This window comes from Carlito syrichta, unplaced genomic scaffold (assembly GCF_000164805.1).
Source record: "Carlito syrichta isolate Samal-C Ts95f unplaced genomic scaffold, Tarsius_syrichta-2.0.1 Scaffold316221, whole genome shotgun sequence".
Lineage (NCBI taxonomy): Eukaryota > Metazoa > Chordata > Mammalia > Primates > Tarsiidae > Carlito > Carlito syrichta.
The window spans coordinates 203,815-221,001 of record NW_007260317.1 but is presented as its reverse complement, the minus strand read 5'-3'; the positions used below and the strand labels follow the sequence as shown (position 1 = coordinate 221,001).

General features: G+C 48.8%; 1 protein-coding gene across 1 annotated transcript in view; it reads left to right on the top strand.

Moving 5' to 3' along the window:
* HPSE2 (heparanase 2 (inactive)) overlaps window positions 1–17,187 on the top strand; it is a 651,318-nt gene that overhangs the window by 625,919 nt on the left and 8,212 nt on the right. The window contains exon 11 of the mRNA XM_008073956.1: window positions 4,248–4,394. Within this exon, the coding sequence (XP_008072147.1) occupies window positions 4,248–4,394 (147 nt within the window). The remainder of the gene's footprint in view (window positions 1–4,247; window positions 4,395–17,187) is intronic.

The following is a 17,187-nucleotide window of genomic DNA, read 5'->3' as shown; positions in this document are numbered from 1 at the left end:
CGTTTTGACAAGGAAACCTTTTTTATAAGCCATTCTGCTGAGATGATGTATTTTTCTGGGGTGGAGCCGAGGTCCTTAGTCAAGTTCAGAACCAACTGGAGCCTGGTGGATGTTGAAGCAAAATTGAGCCTTTTGGGGTTCAAGTTCGTCTTTATTGGCAAAGCATGACTTCCTGTTTTTCAGAAGAAGTTTTTATAAAGACTCATAAAAAAGGTTTCTGAGGCTTCTTGGACATCAAATGGCTCTTACAAAACAATATTTTGATGAGTTCAGTGTAAATGAATCAGGAACATGTGGATTAAATTTCCCTTAAAATACACAGGGGCTTTGAAATTAAGGGGAAAAATGTTTGGCAAAACATGGCCTGACTTTTACCGAACCCAAAACCTCTGAGTTGGATTTGGACACAGTGGATCAACACCAATTCAAGCACATTGACTTTCAGTGGGAAGGACCGTGGACTGCAAACTTCGTCCTCCCGTTCTTTCCCAGCATCCAGCCTCACTGGAGACGTTTCTAGAACATGGCTGTCTTCTATCTGGAAGTCAAGACGCACCTCCCCACAGGACATTCCCCACCTCCTACATGTAGGATATTCCAGTTCCAACCTTCACTTCCTCCTTCTCCCATGGCAACGCAGAGAGGATGTCAGGCAGGAAAAGAACAGCCAGAAAAGACGAACTCCAGATACACAGATTCCCCACTGGCAAAAAACATCTCACCGCCAGTGAGATATGGGCAAGATGGATGTTATACTCAGACAACTTCTCTCCAGAAAGGGGCATTCACTAAGATAACCAAAAGCCACCTGGACCTGACAACATCAGAGGGGCAGCAATCGCCTGCAGGCCAAGCCCTCAGCCACCATTCTCCCCAAGATTATTCTTCTGTGGTCAGAGAACAGACATTCCCCCGAGAATCTGGGTTCTCAGCACAGTACTTTCAGGTTGTTGCCACACTCCCCAGCCCAGGAAGTATCTTTGCAGCCAAAGGCCTGTGCTTAATGTCCTTGACCATCGGTCAAGAGGGAGAGGGACGACTGAGGCAGCCTTCAGTGCCCCTTCCTCTTGGAGGCAGGTCTGTCAGAGCCTCTGTGTTGGTCTCTGGGCTGTACAGGTTTGCCTTCCTCAGGGGAAGTATGGAAATGGAAATCAGACCACAGCCCAGCAGCTTGAAGAAAAGACAGCTTTCCCTGCAGCAGCGCCGTGATCTCAGGTCTCCCTCCCCCGCCACCCTGCCCCCACATCCCACCCTTCTCCTCTGCAGTCTTTGCAGGAGAGAAACTCATGAGCACCTGGCTCTGCCCCCTCCACAGCGGACCTCCAGAGTGCCATTTGATGGTAGCTAGCCAGAGGGCTTACTGCAGCCTGGCCAGAGTGGTGCCTGTCCACACCTCCTTGCTCCTGCTCTGAAGCCCAGAGAGCCTGGGGCTAAGGGTGTCTTCCTTGGTTTCACACAGAGCCACACTAAGCTGAAAGCCCGCCAACAGAATGGAGTCGCTCTTCTTTAATGACCGTCACCGTCACGGCTGACACAGGCAGCCAGCATCCTTCTTTTGTTCTGAGGACATGAGTCTGCTCAAATCAATTGGTGTTCTCTTCTGGCCTAACTCGTTTGGCTCCAAAAGCGAGTTCATATGCTGCCGGGGATTAAGAGGGACCGGAGAGCAGAGTTATTTAATAATTTATCAGAACACAAACTTGAGCATCCAAAAATCCTTGAACACAATCATGTGCCCTCCTACAGACACAAGAAAAATCACTGATGCACAGCCAGTAGGATATACTTGGGTCGTTCTTCTCATAACCTTAATAGTTTGTTCTAAACCAGTAGCTTCCAAACCCAACTCATCTGCCAAATATCCCAGAAAGGTTTTGAAATATATAGATACCCAGAGGCCCAAGGCCAAATGGACTGAATCTCCAAGGAAGAGCCCTGAAAACTGCTTCTTAAAAAAAACAACAACAAAAAAAACCCAAGTTACCATAGTGACCTGCCCTGGTCACTCAACTCTTAATTAGCACCTTTAGAAGCACAGATGAGTGACCTGGAGATCAGATGCCATTTCTGCAAGGAATGATCTTTTCCTCTGGGCAGAAACTTACAGTTTCTCTGAACGCCTCCTTGGAAGGCAGGGCTGGGCCATTTTTTCTGTTTCCTCTCATTAACCTATCCAGATGGAGCCCTAAGGGACCCCTTAGAAACAAAGTCTCTTTTCCTACCGAGAGAAGGAAATCATTATAATTTTGTTGATACATGCTGAAAGGCTGTATGTAGGCACACAGTTCTCCCAGGCTTCCGAACATCCTGTGCTGGTTGAAAAGGGTTCCAAAACGGTGCATGGTTTTATAATCTTGGGTTAGGTAAAACAGCAAAAGCAGAAATCCAAAAGATAAATAAATTTGACTACATAAAAGCTAACTTTTATGTATTAGAATACAATGTAAATAATCTGAAATGGTCCAAGAAGGGGGGGCAGATTTTGCAACATACAGGCAGACAAAAGACTGCTATCTTTAATAAATGTCTTTAGAAATCAATAAAAAATGGGCAAAGGACATGAACAGGCAGTTGATGAGAGAATAAATGAAATGGTCCATGAAAAAATGCCACATGTCAGCATGGATTTTAAAATGTACAGATTAATGCAACATTACAATCCCATTTTTACCTCTCAAGCTGACAAAGGAATTGGTTAATATCTAGTATACTTAAGGGTCTGAGAAAATGGGCGCTCTCATTCAGACCAGGTGGGAGCAAATTAGTACAAGCTTCCTAGAGAGTTCATAGCAATATCATCTGTCAGGATAGGTGAGGTTCTGCTGCGATAATGAAGAGCCTGCATGCAGATCACTGTGCTTTCAATAAGAGCACGTATTTCTCATTCATGCTACTTGTCCATCATGGCAGAGCTCTGCTCTGCCTCATCTTCACACCAGCACCCAGGCCATAGAATAGCCTCTATCAAGAACACCATCCGTCTTATAGAAGATGAAAAGAGAGGTGGCAAAACATGGGCTGGCGCTTAAAGCTTCTGCCCAGAGGGTTTAACATGTCCACTCACATTCCACTAGACAAAGCAAATTATGTGATCACCCTGGAGGAATAGAGCAGGAATATGAAATCTAGCCTCAGGGAGAGGCAGTCCTGGGAATGAACTGGAAAATGTGGCGAGTAATCACCCAACACACGTTCTCCTTGCTTGATGATTCCAACTTCTAGGACTGTATTATCAGAAGCAGTCATGATGTTCAGAAAGTTTATGTACAACGAAACCCTTCATGACATAATTTACAGTGGCAAAAACTTTTAAACAGCATAAGTCTGCAAAAGAAGAGGACTCAAACACGTTAAGCCACATCTCCATGATTGAGTGGCACAATCACAATTCATTGCAGCCCCCAACTCCCAGGCTCAAGTGATCTTCCTATGTCAGCCTCCCGAAAAGTATTCATACTATAGGCACATGCCATCACGCCCAACTGATTGTTGAACTTTTTTTGTAGAGACAAGTTCTCACTATGTCGCCCGGGCTGGTCTCAAGCTCCCAGGCCCAAGAGATTCTCCCACCTCCACCTCCCAAGCTGCTGGGGTTACAGGAGTGCGCCACCATGCCTCACTGTATTCTTCTACAAATAGAATATACATTCACATGGGAATATATCTAAGATGTTCACTAGAGGGAAAAATCTCTGTAAATAATGTGATCCCAGTTATGTAAAAATGAGTGATCTATATATATGTATGAGTCAAAGTACTCAATAAATATTTGTCAAGTTAATAAACTAAACAATACTGGAAAGGTGTTTGTCAAAATATTAACATATCTCAAGATATGAAGATAGGATTCTGGGAAATTTTCTTTTTTGTTTCCTTATATTTTTCTCTTTTTTGCAATTAACATGTTTTACTTCCATATTATGGTCATATATGCATATATATATTATGTATATATGTGTGTGCATATATATATCAAGTTTTCACTGCGATACATTTAAACAAAGGCAAAAGGAATATGAAGGGAAGCAGGTATTTTCTTTGCAAGAAACCACAATAACAAGGTCGTTCTGTCTTTTAGGGTCTCTGGTAGCCAAATCCCATAAAAATACGTGCTCTTTTCTTTGGTCTTACTCTTTGCAGTCTATAAATTATTTAGAAGCATATAAATTATTATTATAATAATTATTAGGAGCATCTAACTGACCACTTTGTCTCCACCTTCTCACTCCTCTTTCCCTGGATTTCAGCCACAACTATGTCCGTGGGTCCATTACGCTCTTCATTATCAACCTGCATCGATCAAGAAAGAAAATCAAACTGGCCGGGACTCTCAGAGACAAGCTGGTTCACCAGTATCTGCTGCAGCCCTATGGGCAGGAGGGCCTCAAGTCCAAGTACGTGCTGACCTGAAAATAGCTCAGGTTCAAATGCAGCAGGAGCAGGGCCGGCGGGGGGCTGGAGTCACCCTTTGCTGAGGCACCAAGGTTGCTTCTGAGTCCCTCAAGGGCTCAGTGGGAGGGTGACAAAGCGTGCTCTGGAGTCAGGGGACTGATGGCTCCTTTGGGAGCCTGGTCAAGCCACCAAGGTTGCAGCAAAACAGTGAGTAATCCTGTCTCTAGTCATCGTGTCCTCCCTGCCTCTGGGCTTGGAGACCTCCATTGTAAAGTCAAATGGTGGAGAAAATATTTCTCAGCAAGATACTCCTGGTATTTGAGCAAGACAACTCTTCATTACACAGGTTGGTCACTCTGTAAGCTATTTACAGTGTCCTTGGCCCCTGCCCACTAAATGCCAAGAGCGCCCTGTGGTCACGTGACAACCAAAAATCCTAGTAGTCAAGAACCGTGTGCCTTCCACCTATGGCACACGACAGTGCCACACCTCCCTTTTTGTTACCATCCAGAGAACTCATGGGGCCTAAAGGAAGGAGCACTGGTCAAAGGCTCCACAATCAAGAGTCAGTTCGGCCCCTACTTCATGACTTTGGGCTCATCACTGTTGGGTCTCAGTTTCTTCATCTGGACAACGGGAAGGAGGGTGCATTCGGGGGGCTCTGTGACCTCTTCAAAACTCTACACATAGCCCTCTGTGATACTCCTCCCTCCCGCAGTCTCTACTAGAGGCTGTTGACAACATTGGTGTCCACCAAGAGAACAGCACGAGACCTCAGCAAGAAGGATCTAGTCAAGGGCCAGGCCAGCCGGCTCCCCGAGCAAGGCCTCCTGGGAAGAGTCTGGGACACGGCACAGACCAGGGACGTTCCCATTCCGTTTGTAACGTTTACCAAGTTTAACAAAGCTGTAAACTCTCAGCAGGTGGCTCGCACTCCAGCAGCTGCCCACAAATATTTGTGCTGTGATTACTCACTGTTTTGCTGCAACCTTGGTGGCTTGCATTTGGCTTCCAACTCTATGTGCAGTGGGAACAAAAGGCAATCTGGGATGTCACTTACCGAGTCTCCTTGGCCCATGCTCGGTCCGCGCTTTCAGGCTGGGTTCACACACCGCCTCTTTTTCCTGATGCACATCGCATCTGCTTCTTTCTTCTCAGTCCCACCTATGTCAACAGGACTCTGAAGTATTTGTCCTCTCTCTGCACTGCTAAGCAGCTCATAATGGGTGTGCTGAGTTCCTGGGCTCCATCCCGGGCAGGAGACCCAGCTCTGATCCCACCTTTGCCACTAAATAATCATATGACCTGGGCATTTTTCTTTCTACCCTAATCCCTTGACCTCATTTTCGTTATCTGCAGAAGTCAGGGTTGGCTGTGCATTTGGTAAGGTCCTGTCCAGCTCAAACATTCTTATCCTGGGTCTGATTTTCTGAAGACCACGAGTGCATTTAAGTCTCCTACTGTCATTCAGTAATGACCTGAAGAGCCACTTCCAGCAAAGGCGCTGACTCCATGGCAGCAATTAGGGTCCCTGGTTAGGGTCCTCTGGGACTGAAGAGTTTAAAAGCTGAGCCCGCCCAACGTCAGGAAGACCATGTGTACCGCGTGGAGGGGACGGGCCTAGTGCTTTAGTCTAACAGGCCAAGGCATCCGTCCCTGCTCTGCCACTCACTGGTTGTGTGTCCTTAGACAAGTGGTGTAACCCCCATGAGCCTCAGTTCCCTCACCTGCAAAACCACCCATGTGTAGCAGAGTCGATGAGGTCATACGTGTGCAGCTCCTGACATACAGCATATGCTCTGTAAGAGTCCACTGCCTTCCTGTCACTCGACTCAGAACTCCAGCTGGTGAGAAAAGAGCAGGGAAACGACTGCTCTCTCTAGGAATGTTCTTCACAAGAGGCATCTTCTCAGATTGTTAAGATAATGTGTTGGCGAGACTTTTAAGATTGTGAGGAAAAACCCTGCTAAGAATTACAGGAAAGCAGAACTCTAAAACAGGAGGAGAGGGTAGCCCGCCTCCCCACCAAGCGAGGGCACAGGCCTCCAACCGAACTCCGCCCATCTGTGTCTCTGCCGCCAAGTGGTCCCCCCACTCTTTGAACCTGGCCACACCTTGGCCCCTATCCTTTCTTTACCTGTCCAATGGGTGACCGAAGTGACTGACTCTCACTGGCTAGCGATGTGCTGTGCGTTTAAATTTTGCTGTCACCATATTAGTGAGGGGTTGTGTTACAACTTGGTTGAGAATGTAGGATAGAGGGAAGGACAAAGATAACTTAATTCCAGAGGGATCCTTACTAAGGATCTGGGAATGCGCACTGATGTCAGATGCCAACGTCGTGCCACGAGAACAACACTAGCGCTGGAGTCCCAGGGCCTGGATCTGAATCTAGATGCTACTATGTGTCTTTGTGATCAAACCTCAGTTTCCTTAACTATCGAATGGGATCACTGTGAGAATCAGATTGGAGGCTATGGTTGAATTAAGGCCTTCTGCTCCCACGCATACACAGGCGTCTATAAGTATACATGCAGATGCACAGGTCATGGTTTTACGTACGTTATGTTAGAGCCCTTGAGGTAAGAATTCAAGAGAACCGGATTCCAGGCCTGACCCTGCCACCCACTCCCTGTGAAACTCTCCGCTCCTCTGAGCCTGTTCCTCTCCTGGGAACTACTGCTATGTGACACCTCTCCGATGCTACAGCGTATGGCCCAGGCCCAGGCTGTGTCCTGGTGGACTGTGAGCTGCCAGACACGAGCAGGACGGCCAGATGCACGTTCAGTGCCACGTCCTGCACTCTGCTCAGCAGCGACTGGAGCGAGGGCCCTCGGTGGTCTGGGAGGGTCTCACAGGAAGGGTGTGGTCTCAGCAAAGCCCACCATGTGGAGGAGGATGATAGGCCATGCCAGGAAGTGATGTCAGTCTCTGGTGTCTCTCTCTCTTTTATAAGCCTCTGGGCCAGACTCTGTGTTCTGTGTCTGCAAGCTCCTTGCTGCAGCCTGAAGCCATATTCGCTCAGAAGGGGATGGAAAGTTCTGGAAGCAGGGGACTGTGAAATTGCTCCTGTCTGGAGGAACCAGGAAGAGGATATGGAGCATTCAAGCCACCAGTTGTGCATTTTGGTCTGGGGTTTCGGGAGCAGGGAGGGTCCAGAGGAGTTTTTTGGTTGCTTGATGACACGGGGTGCCTCTCATTCTCTCAGTCTTGCCGTCAGGGTTGGAAAATTTGAAATCTCTGAAAGGGCATCTCCACACGAACTTGGGACTGAGGCATGTCGGGTATCGCACGGGAGGCACCCTTGGGCCACGAGTCGGTCATAGTCGAGGCAGCCAGGTTCATGGGAAGCTTCCTATTTCCCTTCTCGGCGAGCAAACCAGTCGTAGACCCCCTGCCCAGCCCCAACTCCTGATGCAAAAGGTTGTTTTCATTCTAGGACCAGACAGAAGGTGGGTGCACTCTGTCCCATAGGATGGAAGATTTAGTAAACGGCCATGTGTGCAGAGAAGGGTATCTTGCATCTGGGGTGCGTCTTCTTTGGGGACTGGCTGAAGGAAATGGGGAAGCTTAGTTTGGAGAAGAAAGGGAAGGTAAGTCGTGAGGGCTTTCTTCAGAAGGCTGCCAAGTGAAATGAAACAGATTTGGCCTAGAAGACTCCAAAATGACAGAAAACCAAGGAGTGCAATTTAAAAGAGAGAGATTTAGCTTCAAAATGAGCTCGAAGGTCTGCCTGGCCTGGCTGAGGTCAGGACAGGCATCCTCAGGAGGTAGCCTATTAATCAGAGGGTGAGCGGCCCCCTCGGAGGGGTGGCAAGAGTCCTTCCTCAGTGGGAGGTTGTGGAGAGATCACTGCTTCCCTTTGAGCTCTGAAATTCTATTATCCCTCCCCCCCCCATTTTCTCCACTTCCACTTCATTTTTGAACCCTGTGGCCTGTGTGGTCACCAGAAAAGTAACTTCCTCAAGCCCCCAGAAGGTCACACAAAAAGGCTCTGTGACCAGAGGGAGTAGTGGTAGTATCTGGCTAGTTTTTTCCCAGAAAAACCCCAGCTCGTGGTTCCTCCCTCACCATGTTCCCCGGTTTCTCACCCTTCTGGGAGGAAGATGGCTCCATTGACACCCAGAGCAGTAGGTTCCAGTCACAGCTCCACCATCTGTGGAAGAATCTGCCCATTGCCTCACGTGATCACAAATAATAAATGTTGTCCTCTAGGGCAGTGGTCCCCAAACTTTTTGGCATCGGGATCAGTCTATGGGAGATAATTTTTCCACGGATGGTGTGGGAATAATGGGGGTGTATAAATCCTCAAGCATTAGGTTCTCATAAGGGGCGCAACCTAGGTCCCTCGCATGCGTGGTTCACAAGAGGGTTCACGCTTCTATGAGAATCTAATGCCGTGGTGGGTCTGACAGAAGATGGAGCTCTGCTCGCCAGCCACTCACCTCCTGCTGTGCGCACAGTTCCTAAGAGGCCACAGAGTGGCACCAGTTCACGTCCCAGGGATTGGGGACCCCTGCTCTAGGGAATCGTCTCCTCCCGAGACATAAATGTCTCCAATGTCCTTTAACAAACAGAGAAGCAACATGAAGTTGGGTCAAACAAGTCCACTTATATCCAAGCACAGAAGGACTCACTTTTCCAGGGAAAAGTCAAACTGAGAAGATGTGCTAGTTCAGACCCCAGTGTTCCTCCTTATGTGTCTTGTTCAGTTTCATTTAGAGGGAAAATTCTCCAAAAATCAGAAAAGAGAGAAACAGCTTCTTTCACGCCGGCTGCTCTGTCCTGACACATGGGCAGGAGGGAACCAGCAGACACCAGAATCAAGTGTTATGTTGAGGTGATCTGGTTCTTTCTCCCACCTTCAGCCAGCCTCTGGCTGAGCCACCCAGACCAGGGGATGCCCACATTTAAGACCTCTGGGAAAGGAGTGACAGTTCCACAGTTTCGATCCTGCCTGAACACTTAATTGTATTAGAACCCTGGGGCCCACCGTACCCATGGCTGCAGCTTTAATGGCCATTCTCTCACTTGACCTTCTGATCAGCACTATGAAGCATGTGGAACAATTCCTGCTGCCCTGGCCCTTTAGAGTTGAAGAAACTGAGTCTTAGAGCATAAAGTGACTTATTCAAGAGTCACCCAACTAATCAGTGATAAAGTAAGAAGCCCCTTGCCCACGCTTCTCCTGACCCTTAATCGAGTATACTTGCTTCAACAATACGCTACCCCAACAGTCCAACAATATAAAGTTATAGTTGCAGCTCTGTCAGGATCCTGTCTGGGTTCGTTTCACTTTAGGCCTTCGTAGAAGGAACATACTTGAAGAGTATGAGGTCACCCAGAAGTTTTCTCCTTCAAGCTAATTCATCCAGTTCCACTAACTTTTCTTCACAAGTCCTAAATTCAGACCCTTTGTAAGAGTTCTTCTCCGGGCTGCCTTCAAGACTGTCTCCCAGTCACAGAATTCTAGTAAAAACAAGTTTCTTTCTCATCGAAATTGGGGAATTTCCTTCTGTTTCCTTTATGTTTCATCGAAATTGGGGAATTTCCTTCTGTTTCCAGAAGTATTAAGTACCAGAAGTGACTGTAAATTGGCTTAGATTGGGATCTATAAAATTCAGTCTCAATACATTATATTCCAAAAATTAGAAAAGAGAGAAACATCTCCCCTCACGCTGGCTATTCTGTCCTGACACACGGACAGACGCCAAGAATCCTGAGGTCAAGTGATATGTCGAGGTGATCTGGCTTATTCTGGCTTATTCTGCGCCCTGCTCCCAATGGAACCCACCCTCAGAGGCACATTTCCAAGGAAAGATGCCAATGGGGCATCTTCCTAAGGAAACTGGAAAGTATATATCTTCATCCAGTCGGCCATGTTTATTGAGATCCCACCTTGTACCAGACCTAACTTGCTCCTCTTCAGCAATCTAACTTGCAGTGGCAAATTTTTTAAAGAAATGTGGTCCCATCACTGTAAGTACTCAAGAATTCCAAGGCGATAAATTAGGAAGAAAGTCTGAATGTGAAATTCAGTGTGTATGCTTCAAGTCAGAATGTCCCAGGCCTTCCCGCTGCTAGGCCATGTTGTCATCTGGCCTTCAAGAGCTATTAATGTGGGGTGTCCAGGGGTGTGGCTGTGGGAAGGGAACTCTGGGACTCCTGCCCTCAAAGAGCTCATCTCTGTTATTAGAAGCAAACAACTTACAGGAAGGAACAGCCACAGAGAGGTATGGGGTGTTTCTGCCCTGGGGCTAATGGGTTCCATAATGTTTAAATTTCATATCTGCATGAGCCTCTCTTTTAGCTGCCATGATTTCAGCTGAAAAAATCTCAAGACTCCTATGAACCAAGAATCTTATTGCCTAGTCTGTGAAGAAATGAATCTCCTTTTTTTTTCCTTTTCCACATACTGCTCATTTTTTCCATCTCTCTGGGATATAACTTTTGCTTTGATTTCACCCTCATTAAATTCTGTATCAAAAAAAACATTGGCATCTAACTGCATGCCTTTAGAGAGGTGTCATTTGATGTTAGCCAAACAGAACGGTTCTGAAAATACTCAAGTAAATCCCAGGTGCTAAGACTTTAAAAATATCTTCATCTCCCTTTTGGAACAGACCACATTATGATATTTCGTCTCTGGATTCAGAGCTTGGCTAATGTGAAAAGTCCTGAGGGCTGAACCGGCCACTACCTGACCCCCCACAGTCTCCCACTAATGACAGCGAAAGCACCGCGTTTAGTTTTGGGACACGGACAGACCAAGTAAAAGGAACTTGGGCGGGGGAGGAAACCTTGACACCAAAATTCTATACTGGACTCACGTACTCAAAGACAAGACCTAAAGACTGGTTTTCTGGGACCAGTGGGCCATTCGTCCATCCAACCCAGCAGACAGGAGCATTCAAGTTCTGCCCTGCTGGTGTTAGTTGGTACCTAGTGTTCTGAGCTCTGGTCAACCAGATGTACGCCCTGCAGGTTTACATTATCTTCACTTGTCTGGGATCATTTAAATTCGTTTCTTGTTGAAATAAACCACTATCTGAAAGTTCTGTACTTATGAAAAGACGACTTTATAGAGGAAAATTTTCAAAGGACTCATATGGGTCAAAAAGTTTCCTCTGTAGCATCCATGACATAAAGCCGTTCAGCTTCTGTTTGATAAGATGGCCATCCCTGGAGGTGGCTCATGCTAGGACTAGACAGCTCTGACCATAGAAAAGATTCTCCTTCCCTGAGGCCAAAGGGTGTTTACTTGCCCTTTTGACTCCTGCTATGGAAAAATTAAGCAGAGAAAATCTATGCCTTCTTTATAACAGTTTTTCAATACATCTTCCCTTAGGGTTCTGGTCTCCAAGCTAAGCACTCTCAACCAAGCTAAGCCTTCAACCATCCCTCAAACTGCCTGGGTTTCTGACTCCTCGCCTTGGAATCCATTGAGCGTATCTCACAGGATTAAACTTTCCATTTTCTTACCTCAGCCAAGCTTAGTTGAAGATACCTGAGGAGGAGGCGGAAATCAGAATTGTGCTGTAAATCACTTCTCCGATACAGTACAGTTATATTTTTACCTCTCCACAACTTCCCAATGAAAAAATGGCTTTCTTACTTTAATTTATACTCTTTGAATACAAGTTAGTAAGATGGAAGCTTTTGCCATACTTGTGAGCATTCTATTGCCTTCGTGAATTTTGTGTTGACTTTGCTTATTTTTCTATTGGGGAGTCCATCTGTTTTATGAATGATTTGTTAGTTTGCTCGAATACAGGTCCAAGGCAGTTCCCCCCTTTGCTATCTATCGTATGCACTGAAACATTTTATCCAGTATTTTATTTGCTACTTTTCCAACTATTTAGTTTTGGGGGTCTTATCTTGACATACAGAAGCATTCCTTTTTTATAGAGTTAAGTAGATTGGCCTTGTGCTTTGTGCTTTCTTCCATTCCACTTATTGTGTATGTGTTCCTGAGTCAGATAAATACACACCCTGATTTTCTTCTAGTCTCTTTTGTGTTTCACCTTCATTCGTTCCCATGGTTCATCTGGTGATGGGTGGTGAGAGGTGAGGCACCGGGACACCTGTGATGTCCTCACTGGAAGTGTGGGAGATCCCTTTAACCCTTTGGTTAAATTTAGAGTGGCAGGAAAAGTGAGAATCCTTTCATGAACAAAGACTTCCAGTGGAGGAAGACGACCTAGCAGAAAAGGCCCTGTTGGTACAGGTCAGCTGCATCACCTGTAGGGCTTCTGAAAGGCCATTCGGAGCCCCTAGACCGTGGGACAAGCCGCAGAGCCAGGAAGGGAGCCGGCACCGTATGTCAAGAAAGAGATTGGCAGCCGGGAGTGGGAGGCTGACAGCCGGGCTGGCTGTGAGGGAACAGGAAAGTGACAGCACTAAATGCAAACGTTTGAGTTCAGAAAGTCTGAAACAGACACTGGAAAAGCAGGAATATAAGTATAGATGGGAATGTATGTCTATAAAAATACTTACACTTAAGGTTGTGAGGCAGTGTGTAGAAAAAAGAAAGAGGTAAGTATGTAGAGAATCAGGCCTTACAAACCTTCAGCGGATGCAAGTTTACCCATGGAAACTTAGAGGGGTGCGGATTCTTTTAACCCTATGCTATTTGGGGGTGTTTGGTGACTCAGAGCAGCCATGACCAGTGTATGTCATGTTATCTACGGACATGGCTGTACACGTAGCTGAAAAACACAGCGAGGGCACTGAAAGGTGTATTCTTCCTTCCCTTTGTTCCTCTCGGCTGAGGAGACCTTGACCCCGTCTGTGTCTAGCAGGAGCTCTCGGTGACACAGTCCAGGACTGGAGAGAAGTCTAAGTGATGTTATAGAACTCGCCTTTCGGGAAAAGGAAAAGGTTTTTTTGTCCATGTTAAAGAAATGCAGAGGTGAAAGTCGGTGCTGTGCTTCATCTGGCTGAGTCCTGAATTCATCCATGAAGGCTGCGTGACCGTCCCTGGTCCACAGTCATCCGGCCAGTGCACGTGGTAGAGGGGCGACAGCGGGGTAAAGCAGCTCTACCGAAACAGCAAAAATGGCCACTGAGGTCGACACAACAGAAACCTCACCTCTGAGAAGTCCGCATCTCCCTTGTAGGTTAAAAAAACGTGGCCTCTTGACATGGTACTCCAAAAAAGTAAGAACAGCTCTTTTTTTTTTTTTTTGAGTTGGGGTCTCACTCGGTCGCCCAGACTGGAGTGCAGTGGCGGCTCCCGGCCACCGCAGCCTTGACCTGCTGGGCTCCGGCGATCCTTCCGCCTCCGCCTTCCGAGTAGCCGGACTTACAGGCACGCGCTACCACGCCTGGCTGATTTTTTTGATTTATTGTAGAGATGAGGTCTTGCTGCCCAGGCGGGTCTCGAACCCCCCGGCTCAGGCAATCCACTCTCCTCAGCCTCCTAAAGGCGCAGGATTACAGGCTGAGCCACTGAGCCCAGCTAGAACAACTCTTTTTATTCAAAATAAACTCAGAAAGGAATGGCATGGAGGTCCTGTGATTCCCCACCGCCCCCAGCTGCAAACTCATTCCCACCCCCTTCTACCCACATGTTCAGCCTTGGCTGCACTTTGGGTCACCTGGGGAGCCTTAAAAACCCCAGTGCCCAAGCCGCACCCCAGGCCAATTAAACCAAAATCTCTGGGCTGGGACCCAGGCACCAGTATTTTTTAAAGCTCCCCAGGTGATTCAAATATGTGGCCACGGTTGAGAGCCACTGTCCCTCTATAAACCGCTGGAACAAGGTCCCAGATGATTCGCATCTTTGATTTCTCCCGACTGTATGCCTCATTCCGGCACCACGCCATTTTGCAGAAGGTGTGAACACGCCGAGCGCCCCCGGGACGTGTCTGTGACTGGCGGAAGGTGAGTCCTGGGTCCCCAGAGCCTCTCTTGTGTGTTTTAACTCCTGGCCTAGTAGTGTGGAGATCACTGTGCAGATTAGAGGATTATAAAATGCTTTTATATTTTCCAGTGACCTGACATCTTAAACCAAGATGTTTAGGAATTTAGGCCTTTCACTGATATTTTTGGAGCGTTTTTCGTTTGTTCTCAGCTCCAGAATAGACTTTCTTCCAGCTCTCTCCCGGCAGCTGGAAACCCTCTGCAGAGCTGCCCCCTGGGGCTGTGGCCTCCCCTCCCCGCCCCCACTCACTCAGGGACCCTCGTGCTAGGCAGAGACTTCCGTTCTGTCCAGATGACCCAGATGAAACCCTGGTAAACGAGCCCTTTGGGGTAGAGCTGACATGTTTCCAAACAGTGGACTCTACATCAGGCCGGGAAGCAAATGTGGGCAGTTCTGGCGGGTTGAGAGGAGACGGCCCTGGTCTCCTCCTTCCTCCACGCCCTCTAGAGGCTGTGGCTTGGTGAGGGGCAGAGGGCAGCCTCAAGGAACAGAAAAGTCCAAACGCAGCTTACACCTCTAGCGGGCTGGGCCCTGAGTCAGTGACCCTTCAGCTGCTAGGCATCAGGAAGCCGAGGGCAGGAGGTGGCTCATTCCCGACCAGGGGCATGAGCACTGAACCGTGAGCACTAAACTAGGGAGCACTTGGCCCTTCCCTGCTACCTCGCTCCCATGTGGCCCTAAACGAGGCCTGGGCCACCTGGCGCATCTTCCTCTTCCCTTTTGAGGGTAGACCAGCACACCTGATGTTCTGGGGAACACCTTGTCAAAAGCTAATACAACTGAAGTATTTATCTCTTCAACATATGTGAATAAGGATCCAGGAAGCCATGACTGTGTGGCAATGGAACGAATTTCGGGTGTGGCTTAGGACTGGGTCTCATACTGCTACATATGGAAAACGTGTCTGTGCACATGTAGACATACGTGCACAACCTGCCCTCTTACCCAACTCTGTCCACCCCCCCCCCCGCCGTGGTCTCCCCATCAAGGCGAGACTTCTCCCCCCATGGTCTCTTCCATCTCCACGGAGTCAGGGCGGGGTCGACCTGGTCCCTCTCCACGAGGATTCCTTGGCTCTAAGACAAAGCTGGCTGTGTGAGGGGAAATATGGTGCTGGGAGTAGGAGGGAGGGGGAGACAGAGACTGACTTGGGAATCTGGGAGTCCTCGGGGCCGAGGGCCAGGGAGCAGGAGCTGGAGGGATGCCCCATCTTCCAAGGGAGGCTGGGGGAGGCAACTTGAGGCACCAGGACCAGCTCACTAAGGCTTGGAAGTCCACGTTCAAGGCTCATCCTGTTTGGGAGGTGGCAAGTCCTTGCAAGTGGTTGGAATGTAGGATGCTTTGTGGGGTGAGGGAAAGGGCCAGTTCACACCAGGGCCAGACTGCCAAAGACCTCGAAATCCAGACTGAGTTTGGTTTTGCTTCCTCCCTGCTTTCTGGATAATGTACTTATTAATGTGTTTATTATGGCGTGTCCAGTCACATAGTCACATATTTCAGCGATTTTCGTCTTGGAGGGCAAGGATTAAGTCACTGTACTGAATTTGTCTGACAGAAACAACAGCGGGGACGTAACGTCCCTTAAACACCTGTGCGTGTGCTGGTGATGTGGCACCCATTCCCTGCTATGGAAAGGAGACAGTCAGCCACTCACTGAAGCCTCCGCAGCCTTGATAGCTGCTTCCTATTGTGTCCTGTGGTTTGAGTGTGACGGGCCCGTGTCATGGAACTCTGAGATGGTTGTGGGATCAAAATGTTCTTCCTAAGCTGCCCCCGATGACTCCCTCGTCTGCTGGGAGTTGATAGGATCTGCACGAATCCAGGTGCCTCAGCTGGACTGTCGTCTGTCAAGTGTGCTGAGTTATTTTAAGCCATCAGAAGCACATGGTGGAGTCCCATTAGGGCTTGGGCCACCGCTGCACAGACTTGGAGAGAACACAGATCAGCTCCTGACCCCAAACCACCTACACACAGCAAGAGCCTATATCCCTAACAACTTGCCTGCAAACCCAGCCCGGCTGGCAATCAGGAGCCCCAGTGCTCTCTCTGGGCGGCTGTACAGTGGCTCCATCAGAACCCCTCATGGATTCAGTACAACCCACAGAGGGTGGGATGCAGCGCCGAGAATCCCATCAGCCTCCAAATGTCTCAGCCACAAGAGACTTGAAACAGGAGAGGGGCTGCCGGAGTGAGGGGTCCGGGCACTTCCCCCAGAGAAAGGTGGGAGCAGCCATTCACTGTGGACCCCTGGGGAGGCCCTGAGCCACGTCCTGCTGAAAAGAGAGCCAGCACGGTGGTTCACTCCTGTAATCCCAGCACTTTGGGAGGCCAAGGTGGGAAGATGGCTTGAGGCCAGGAGTTGGAGGCTGCAGTGAGCTGTGATCATACCACTGCGTTCCCGCCTGGACGACTGAAAAAGGAAAGAAAATGAAGAAATGAGCACAGGTCAGTCTAGCAGCCAGAATGACTGGAGCAGCCAGAATGACTCGATAAGGCCGGGCCGCAGAGCGGGAGGCGCAGGAGATGCCCGTGCCTTCCAGGTAAGGCCCCAAGAGGAGGCCAGATCTGAAGGGCCAGGGGCCAGGAGCAGGCTTTTCGACAGTCTTCAGCTTCCAGGTAGAGCAAAAAGCACACAGGAGAAAAGCGCAGGACACACAGAGGAAGCCGTCCCCGCGCTGGGGGCCTGGGAGCGCCCTGGAGCCTCCCCCCGCGGGCGCGACCGTGACTCCGCCTGCGGGGCCCCTCCCGGGCGGCCCTCCCCGCGGGGCAGCCCCCCAAACCGTGCAAAGGACTTCCTCTCCAGGCAGGCGCAGAGGCACAGCCGCCCCCAGCAGGAGGGGGCCAAGCCCCTCTGTCCACACCCGGCCCCT